Raw genomic sequence first — 11,051 nt, 5'->3', positions numbered from 1 at the left:
CTATCTCAGGATCTTGGGTCGGCAACAGAAAAAGTTCAATCTGCAGTTTCCATAAATCTTCTCATCCTCCAGGCAAATCTTCCTGCATTTGCCACGACCAAGCCTGCAGGTCTCACAAACAGCAAACTCACCTGTGCCAAGAAAGAGTGGCTGAGAAGGCTTTCCTGGCCATCTGTGGAACAGGGAACAGGTCAAAGCCACCAAAAGGAGAGAGGGTTCAGATGTGTGGTCATAAGGCATATCTCCAAGACCTCGCCCAGATTCTTCAAAGAGCTCGTGTTCTCTGTAGTTTGGAGTAGGGAGGATTATAAGGAAGAGGAACCACGATCCCTCCTGTCCAAATATTTCCAGTCTTGTTCTCATCAAAAGGAAGCAATAGGCAAAGTGTTACAGACCTCGAAAACACCCACCTGAAACACTGAGAGTTTGCTAGGTGTAAATGGACGAGTATCTTGTGGTTGGGAAGGGTCTTTGAAAACAGAATGCAGAGTTTCCGGCTGGATTCTTGTTGGGGCTTCATAAAGGCAGAGCATCCTCAATAAGTGGTTCAACTGTCCTGCAGGCATTCTAGAAACACCTGTCTGCAGTTTTTATTTGTTTAGTGGTTAAATGAAATGAGTGATGTGAGAATGTTGGGTGGTGGTATGCCTGCCTCTGGGCTTGAGATTAAATGACACAATCCTTGTCACAACAGAGTGCCTGGCACCCGGACAGCCAGCACTCAGTGGGCAGCACCCTCAACACCTCTCACTCTGAAATGCCATCCAAACTCTTCTCACAGTTTCCCAGGAATACTCTTCAATTCTGCTCACAATGTGCTGTCCTCCTGTGTAAGACAACTCCCCAGGGAGAGGTCTGGGCTCCTCATTTTGAATGCTCTAGTAAGTGAGGGTCAGCTTTCACTGACCAGTCCTCTCTATCTATTCCATCTTCCATTCACCAGAAACATGTATTTGTGACAGTCCTTGTTAGATCTGGACTGTAGGAGATGAGCAGCCTGATCTCAGGCATGCTAATTGGCTGGTGTGGGATTGACCCATGGTCCAGGAGCATATGGGAAAAGGCCCTGGGTCCAAATCCTCATGGCCAAAGTAATATAGTCCAGAAACAGAGATATGGTTCTGTGAAATGGAAAAATCCAAATATGGTGCTGGGAACAAGAGGAAGAAATGATAGAATTGGAGGACTGGAATTCAGGCCCTTCTCTTCCACTCCTACATGGCTTCCTTGGTTTCTCAAGGCAGAGAGAGCTCCAGAGCCAGAGTTCTCAAGAGAAAAGGAGAAACTATACCCAAAGGATTTCACCTACCTGCAGGAAGTGACTTGTAATAATCAAGACCCGCTCGGCACCCTAAATTTAAAACAGAATACATATTAGAAACAAATATCAACACAGGAAGTAACATCACATAAAACTAGGTTCCCACCCTGGAGCCTGCACATCAGTGTCTACAGGTGACAAAGATGCAATCTGCATTTTGTTTTTTAGAACAAGAATTCCTGTAGCCAGTCAGACCAAGTTTCAAAAACAAAATCCAAACTGGCGCCAGGTGCACCTGGCTCTTAGATGATTTTAGGGTGGGACATAGAAGAATAATCAAGCTTTATGATCTGCCTCATCAAAATTCTATCCATTTTAATTTACCTGATGGAAACTGAGCCAAAACAAATAACAAAGCAATGACAAAATAAAACATCTTCCTGTGTGGAGCCATCTTTGAAGGGAGACTCCTCAGAACAGAGGTTCAAGGTTTCCTGGAGAGGACAAAAGACTCATTTATATTTTATGTAATGGAGTGTGCCCTTGGTCAATGAAGTGAATCAACAAAGAAAGCACAATTGTATGCTCCATTTGCCAGGATCAAGGCTGGACAGCATAGATAAAAATGCTGGCACCCATCAGCCTTCCACTGGGGGAGTCTGAAGGTCTGACCAGTGTTGTGGAGTGGACACCTGTCTAGGAATTGGAGCACCAGGGTCTGTCCCATTCCACTGCTATAACTTTCATATTCATCGCCATACCTTTGCCTAACTTTTTTTAAACACTTTTTTTAAAGTGCATTAATTCATAGTGAACCTTCCCTGACCTATAAATGGCACATGTGATGATATTTTTCTGTCTGCTGCTGTGGCTTGTAGCAGTTCATCTTCGGGAGCTGGGCTAGCACTTGTGTGCGTAGAAGATAAAGGCTTGAGCCAAAGGACTTCACCATTTAGATGTTTTTAATAACCTGGAGCAGTCTAAACTTCATGGGCATATGACCAAGTCACATAGTCCCCTGCCCACCCACTAGGACTTAATGCTCTGAAGCTGCTGTGTTGAAATTTATAGAAATTTGTCTTTAAACGTCTGAGGGGACAGTGCCACTGGACATTACATGCTCTCTTTGAAGAGAGATCTACAGGATAGGGGTTCAAGATTTCCTGGAGAGGACAAAAGAGAGGACTCATTTCTATTTTAACATAATGGGGAGAGCCCTTGGTCAATGTAGATAATCAACAAAGAACCTTTGTAAGGGTCTGCGATGGCCTCTGGTATTCCTTTGTCCAAGAAAACAAATAGCAAATAAATGATATTATGTCATATTGTAAGACCTGCGGAAAAAGTAAAAAGCTTTATATTTTGGTAGTTTAAAAAAATTATATTAGCATATGTCAATTGTGTAAAATAATGAGTTTGGTTGTGACATTTCCATATGAACATACAATATACTTTGACCATCATATCCACTCTCTCTTACCCTCTCCTGGCACCTCCCCTGGGTTTCTACTTCCCTAATAGCTCCTTCTTTTATATTGTCTTTATTTTATTTTATTTTTTTAGATTCCCCACATGAGAGAAAATATGCAATCTTTCTGAATCTGTCTTATTATATTTAACATGATAATATTAAGTTCCATCCATTTCTCAAAAATGATATGATTTCATTCTTTTTTTGGCTAAATAATAATTCATTGTGTGTATCTCCTTTTCTATATCCATTTTGGTAGATTTAAGATAATAATTTTCTGCATTTTTTGAACAAGGGATCATGCATTTTAATTTTTTAATAAGCCACATACATTCAAGCTGCTCTTAAACTGGAGTAAACATCCAGTTTTAGGAAAATAACATGGTGATTGACCCCTGTCATGATGGGGCAAAATTGTGATGTATGCAGTCAAGGGGAGGAATAAAGAATGTCCATGTGCTTCTGCCCCTTTCAATGCTTTATTCATTCAAATTACTCAATACAGCTTCACTCTATAGGTTCTTAATCAAGAAAATGACAATTCCTAATGCTAGGCACTGAAATAGACATAATCAATTCACAGCAAACAACTCTAGATTAATCAATTCACAGCAAACAATTCTAGATTAATTCTGAGCACTGCAAAACACACTTAATCAAGATAAGCTAATGACAGACATTCCCTCTGCATGCTAAGTTCAAAGATCTTAAGTCTTAGGCTTTGAGTCCAGCAGATGCACACTCACTCAGACCACACCACGGTGATCAGGTCTGGAAACAAGGCAGGCTTTTCCTGGCAGTGGAGTGGATGACTGGTTGAGAACAGGGTCATAAGGAGAAATTGTGGCTCTCACCAAGGTCTGGATGAGGCTGGTAGAGTTTGAGAGCAGTGAGGATCACTCAGAGGCTCAGGAAATGATGACAAGTGATGGGATGTCAGATCCTCATCAGGCTCTCCAGCTCGAGTGCACCCTTGTTTTGGCTGGCTGAATCCCTGTTCATCAGCTCTATGATTCATACTAAATTTTGGGGGGTTTGACCCTCCTTTCAATCCTTATCAGCTACCACCAGATTTCTGAGTGCCATCATTTACTCTGGGGTCAGAAACATCTGGTCTGGTGGTCTCCACCCTGTTCTTCTCGCCATTCCCTCTCATCAGGTGAGGACAGCCTGTCAGGGGCTTCACTCTGTTTATCAGGGTGAGGGGAAGTAACTTGTTTGAGGCCTTACTGGAAGGCTCTGTGGGTGTGCCTGGTGAGACTGCAGGTTTTAGACTGGAGTTTTTAAAATGGAGTAAGGCCATACTCACAACCCCCTTAGTGTTGCCTGAATGAAAGACTTGTCCTCACACTGGGAATGGCAGGGCCTCTTTGCTACTTCAGTGGGTCCAACGTGTGCCCTGTCTACTGTTCCCTGTAGCTTACAGCTTCCTGGCCCCAAATTCAAATTTTTGTCATCTCCAATTAGTTTAAATACAGCTCAAATAGGCATATAATCATCCCTTTAGAGCCTGCCAGCTTTACATACCCCCAAAACTGCATCCAACACATGAAAACCACACATTAGACAAACCCTGCAGCTACAAGACCCCATCCCCCTCCTTCAAAGACTCCCTGCTTTGCTGTTGAGTAGAAACATCTAGACACGTAAGCCCCTTGGATTCCCCTTTCCCTGGGGTATGGCCTTGCCCTCTTCCCCTTGGCGGTGATGACCTCACATCACTGTCTCCAGATAGTCTCCTGGGAGGGACACCCCTCTCATGCAACCTTGGTCAACCACTGCTCAACAAAGCAGGCTCTGTCACTCTTGGTGAATTAGACTCATTATTCTATTAGAAACAAAAACAAGTTATGAGACCAAGTATACAAACAAGATAGTATATAATTGAAAGTGGCTGAAAGTTTGTCTTTTCTTTATAAAGAAATCAAAAGGAAACAGAAGCAAGGTACAGAGACAGAATGGACCCTTGTCCAAGCTACCAGCTTATTTGTATCAACAGGTTACATTAGGTCACTGGCATCAGTAGTGCATTATTGTTCATCGTGACATTAGGCAGGTTACAGAGTTAGCAACATTATACAGCTTATTCCTCAGTTATATACTATATGTTCAATGTGCGATGTTAGGAGCCTGTGTAGCTCTCAAGAAAGTCCATTGTTTAAAGTGACTGTTATGGGGACAGGTTCAGGTGCAGTGGAGCTGGTGAAACATTGTGGCTGTCTGACAAGAGAGTTTCTTCATTTCCAGGAACTGAGAGCCTGAGATTAAGGTCAAGGCTAATAAGACTCTAGCACAAAGCCTCCTCATGCAGGGCATTGCACAGCAGCTAGGCATCCTGCATCTTTGCACAGAAGCTTTCCTAGCAGATAGACATCCTGTATTTTGCACAGATGCTTTCCCAGCCACCAAGCATGACACAACCATGAAGTATCTGAGACCGGAATTCCCAAACACAGAACCCTTACATTTCTCCTGGATTTAAGTTTTTTAAGTGAGGTTTGGAAAGAGATGGGGAAGATGTGCACTTGTTAATATGTTATCCCCAGCTAAATCATTCATAGAGTACAATCCATGCACACAAAATATAGCAAACCCACATAGCAAAGAATAAGTGGAAATACTGCATATTAGGTTCTTGAAATGAAATTTTATTTTTTTGGATTTACTGAAAAATTACAGAGAGTACAGAGTTTCCATATACCCTTCCCCAAACTATTCTTAGTGCTCACAATTGTTTTTGTTGTTGTTATTGTTTTGTTTTGTTTTGTTTTGTTTTTGGTCCTGGCAATTATCACTGAGGCACATTCCCAGCCTTTTTTATTAATTTTTTTAAGTTGCTTAGGCCATCACTAAGTTGTTGAGGCTGGCCTTGAACTTGCAATCTTCTTGCCTCAGCCTCCTTAGTCACTGGGAGCTAGTGCTAGCATCTTATAGAACCAGTGTTCTGCTGTGAAAACCAAGAAATGCAAACTGGTACACAACTACTAACTAAAATAACAAATTTAAATTTATCTGCTGTATTGAAGTGATTAACTGGGATTTGGGGTTTAGACTTTGGAAGAAGGGATCCAAAGGGCTGATGTGTCCTTTTACCATCAGTGATTTCAGGGTGTACCTGCAGTATATGATTTAACACTATTAGTGCTGACCTCAATCTTCTGGCTATGGTGCTATCTACACAGATTCTGTACAGTGTAAATAATCACTGTAGAATGATTATATTTTTTCCATATTTAATCATGTATTGATATCAATATGATATTAACAAACAGGTGATCTCACACAGATCGTGTATGAAAACTATACTTTCATCAACACAGCACTCATTTTTTTAAACAGAGAGAGAGAGAGAGAGAGAATTTTTTAATATTTATTTTTTTAGTTTTCAGCAGACACAACATCTTTGTTTATATGTGGTGCTGAGGATCGAACCTGGGCCGCACGCATGCCAGGCGAGCACGCTACCGCTTGAGCCACATCCCCAGCCCCACAGCACTCATTTGTTGCTTTTCAGAGTTTAGTATTTTAACAAATGCTTCCAAGGCATCCCAGCTTGTAGTAGCAGCCATAATAGGGTAAGAAGAAGCAGGATCATTTATCATCCTGATTTTATGTTCTCACACTCTCTCTCACAAAGGAGAAGAATTGGAATGCATAATTCAGGCCTTTCTCTGCATAACTTATAACTGATTTAATCCAAATTAAGGAAAGTAATTAATGGAATTGATGGGATCCTGTAATGTTGAGAGCCACAGCCGAGTCGGGATGACGCATGGCATTTTTGCCAGAAGCAGTGGTTGAGAAGTGATGCCAGCGAGTTCTCATGGAGTTCCCATTGAGTTCCAGTTGAGCTCTCGTGGGGATTCCCGGAGAGTTCCCATTGGTTGGGGAAGTGCCGGAGGAGGGATATTTCTGGTTGCTGGTTCTTGGATGAGCCGCGTGGCGTTCGAGAGAATTCCCGGGGAGCATGTGTGAAGTATGCTGGTGGAGTTCAGAAATAAAGTTTGTTCCTGCTTCAGTGGCTCGTGATTTGTGCCCAGCCAGACTGCGGCATTTGGCAGCCCATGCGGGGAATGCCTGAAGCTTGGGGGTAAGTGAAATTGCTCGGCCCTAAGGGAAGGCGAGAGAATGGGTGACCATTTCAGAAAACAATGTGTTCTTGTTTTGATTTGTTTTGTTTTTGTTTCAAGCTGCCTATCCCTAGAACTTTCTCAGGCAAACTGGGAAAAATAGTTGTCTCAAGGTTTCAAGTTGTTCGCCCCTGAGGAAGAGATAGAAATAGACCAGAAATGCACATGTCAAGAAAATAGGAAAATTGATACAACGATTTTTTGTTCCGTTTTTGTTTCATTCTGTTTTGGTTTTGTTTTGTGTTATCTTATTGGGTTGCATTATCTTTATAGTAGATTAGAAATTAGTAAAAAAACAAACTGAAAGAGTGTTAAGTAAATTGTTAGAGGTTCAGACCATGGAGAAAGACATTTTAGATCAAGCAAAAGAGAAGGTCTCTCAAGGTAGTCAGACAGAGGAAGAAAATTTAAAGGAAAAGGGGCTATTAGGAAAAAAGCTACAACAGGAGGCTGCTACTAAAACCATTCTATCACCAGAGGGCGTAATTCAACCAACAGCTTCACCTATAGAGATAGCTGAGTGGCCCTCAACCCCCGTAGTTGATAGATGGGATCCTGAGACAGGACCTCAAAGATTAGCATGCCCTGTACTTGAGCAGGCAGGAGGCCAGCGAATTCACCCTGCTTTAGATTTCAAAGCACTGAAGCAGTTAAAGGAGGCTGTAACAACCTATGGTCCTCAAGCACCCTTCACTGTAAGCATGGTCGAATTCATTACCAACTTGGACATGACGCCAGCAGATTGGGCTAGCATGTGTAAATCTGTGCTAAATGGAGGAAAATATTTGTTATGGAAGGTTGCCAATGAGGAATTTTGAATGGAGAGGGTTAGGCGAAATGCAACAGCCGGTTACCCTCAAAGAAATCTAGATATGTTGTTAGGAAAAAGATCTTATGAGGGTCAATGGCAACAAATTGAATATGATCCTGCTATATATGCACAAATTGCTGCAGATGCAGTTAGGGCATGAAAGTCTTTACAAGAACATGGAGTTTTACAAGGTCAATTATCTAAGATAATACAGGGAGCTAATGAACCTTACACTGAATTTGTAGATAGGCTTATTCAAACAGCTACCAGAGTTTTGGGGCATCCAGAACAAGCAATGCCATTAATTAAACAACTGGCTTATGAGCAAGCAAATCGTTGGTGCAGAGAGGTCATTAGACCGTGGAAACGTGGAGATTTAAACACGTATATTAAATTATGTAGAGACATTAATGAACAAGGGCAAGTCTTGGTAGCTGCAGTACAACAGGCTTTAGATGGCAGGCCAAAAACATGCTACAATTGTGAACAAACAGGACATTTTAAAAGGAATTGCCCCATAGGAGGAGGGATTAACAAAACTAGGTATCAAAGGAATAGAATACCGGGTATTTGCCCATGATGCCATAAAGGGAGACATTGGGATAATGAATGCCATTCTCAAACCACCATAGAGGGTATTCCATTATCAAAAAACAGACAAGGACCAGGTGTTTACCCACGATATTGTGGAGAAAGGCATCGGGCTCTATTGCCAAAAAATGGACAGGGGGCCCAATGCTCCGGGGCCCACAACCATAAATATATGGGGCACTGGAGGAACCCAGAAACACAATCAGGGTAGTGCCCAGGACACATTATCCATAAAATCTCTCATCAGACGAACCAGAGTTAGCGCAGGGTTGGACATCTGCACCTCCGCCAGAGCAGTACTAACTCCAGAGATGGGAGTTCAAATCATTCACACAGGAGTAAAAGGACCTCTTCCACAAGGTACAGTAGGCTTATTGTTGGGACACAGTTCTTCTACTCTAAAAGGACTTATGATAAGTCCTGGGGTAATTGATCTTGATTATGAAGGTGAAATAAAAATTATAGCTAGTTCTCCAAAGGGTATATCAGTAATTTCACCAGGAGATAGAATAGCACAGTTATTAATAATACCCAGCCTACATGATAAATTTTTCAGTAATAGTATAGAAAGAGGTTCCAGGGGATTAGGCTCCACAAGTGTAGATTGGGCTATGCTGTCTTTAAATTTAGATTCTCACCTCATGCTAAAACTAAATATTCAAGGACATGAATTTAATGGGCTATTTGATACAGGTGCAGACCTTAGCATAATTACAACAAGCCACTCAAACGCTTCGAGGCCTAGGAGTGGTGACTAATCCCCATAGAAGTACAATGGTATTAGATTGGAAGGATCCTGAAGGATGTGAAGGAACTATACAGCCCTATGTATTGGATCATCTTCCTATAAATTTATGGGGACGAGATGTCCTAGATCAATTAGGTTTTACATTAACAAATAACATCAATCCTAACGCGCCCACTACTAGGGCTAGACAAGGCTTTAGGAAAGAAAAAGATTAATAGAACAAGAACAAGGTATAACAGCACCAATTCAAATAGATCAAGGAATAAATAGACATGGATTGGGTTTTCAGAAAGGGCCACTGAGACAATCAAAATTACTTGAAAATCAGAAAGACCAATGTGGGTTCCTCAGTGGCCCCTGACTAAAGAAAAGATACAAGTAGCCCATGACCTGGTCAGACAACAATTAGCGGAGGGACATATACAACCTTTCATATCTCCCCATAATACTCCCATTTTTTTCATTAAAAAGAAATCTGGTAAATGGAGATTATTGCAAGATTTAAGAGCCATTAATAATGAGATGGTTATTATGGGACCTGCTCAATCAGGGATTCCCCAATTGTCTGCTTTGCCTAAAACCTGGTATGTTTTAGCTATAGATATTAAAGATTGGTTTTTTTCAATTCCAATTCATCCTGAGGATAGACCATATTTTGCATTTACTATCCCTGCACTAAATCATGAAGGTCCTGATCAGAGATATGAATGGAAAGTACTCCCTCAAGGGATGGCTAACAGTCCAACTATGTGTCAAATCTATGTTAACAAAGCAATCCAGTCACTTAGAAATCAAAATCCTGAACTACAAATATTTCACTATATGGATGATGTATTATTGGCACATAAATATAAAAACACATTGCTAGAATGTTATACCACACTTACAAATTTATTAAAAATTATAATCTAGAGATGGCAATAGATAAAGTACAATTAAATCTTCCAATTAATTATTTAGGAGTTCTATTATCCTCAACCATGGTCTGTCCACCAAAAATTCAAATACGACTAGATCAACTCAAATCACTTAACGACTTTCAAAAGTTATTGGGAGACATAAATTGGATAAGGCCTTATCTAGGCATACCAACAGGAGAGTTGGGACCTTTATTTGATATCCTAAAAGGTCCATCAGATCCAAATTCACCCCGCATGTTAAGCAAGAAAGGCATTAAAAATTATTGAAACATATATGGAAAATATGCATTTGGATAGAATTGATATAAGTATGCCTTTATTATTTATTGTAATACCAACAAAAAATATTCCTACAGGAGTATTTTGGCAAGAAGGTCCATTATTGTGGATACATTTATCTTATTCTCCTAACACTATTCTTAGTAGGTATCCTGAGGCTGTAGGACAATTAATATTCAAAGGAATAAGAGCAGCAAAGGGAGTGTTTGAGATTTCTCCCAATAAAATTATTACTCCATATACTATGGATCAAATTGATGAGTTAGCTAATGAATTAAATACTTGGGCAATAATCATGTGTAAATCTAATGTTTCATTTGATAATCACTTACCATCTAATCCTTTGTTGTCTTTTTGATCTTCGTATCCTGTAGTTTTTCCAAAAATGACAAAAAAAAAAACCCCTATCATGAATGCTCCAAATGTATTCACTGATGGGTCAAATAATGGTACAGCAGCAGTAGTTACCCCTGATCAAACTTTTACATTTTTAGTACCCAAACAATCAGCCAAAAGGTAGAGCTTAATGCAGTATTACAAGCTTTTGTGATGTTTAAAGATTCTGTATTTAATTTATTTTCTGATAGTCAGTATGTAGTTAATGCTATAGTATCCCTTGAAGATGCTGGTAGGATTTCCCCTTCCTCTACTGTTTTCTCTTTGTTTTCCACTATACAAAGTCTAATCTGGGACAGAAAAGATCCATTTTTATAGGACATATCAGAGCACATACAGGATTACCTGGAGCCCTTAGTTTGGGCAACAATTTAGCAGATAAAACTACACATGACATACATATTTTCTCTACACTAGAAGAAGCTACAAATTTTCATAAAAGGT

At 40.5% G+C, this 11,051-nt stretch overlaps 1 protein-coding gene across 1 annotated transcript; it reads right to left on the bottom strand.

Annotated features, from left to right (window-relative positions):
* On the bottom strand, nucleotides 1-1,715 carry LOC143397387 (beta-defensin 105-like). Its single transcript, XM_076853442.1, has 3 exons — nucleotides 1,646-1,715; nucleotides 1,310-1,351; nucleotides 1-131 (listed from the first exon to the last, which is right to left on the bottom strand). Exons 1-3 carry the CDS (start codon nucleotides 1,713-1,715, stop codon nucleotides 1-3), a joined length of 243 nt encoding a protein of 80 aa, XP_076709557.1.
* Between the last annotated feature and the right edge of the window lie 9,336 nt (nucleotides 1,716-11,051).

The sequence above is a fragment of the Callospermophilus lateralis genome, chromosome 4 (genome assembly GCF_048772815.1).
Source record: "Callospermophilus lateralis isolate mCalLat2 chromosome 4, mCalLat2.hap1, whole genome shotgun sequence".
Lineage (NCBI taxonomy): Eukaryota > Metazoa > Chordata > Mammalia > Rodentia > Sciuridae > Callospermophilus > Callospermophilus lateralis.
Note: the sequence above shows the minus strand (reverse complement) of the source record. Positions and strands in the feature narration are given on the sequence as shown.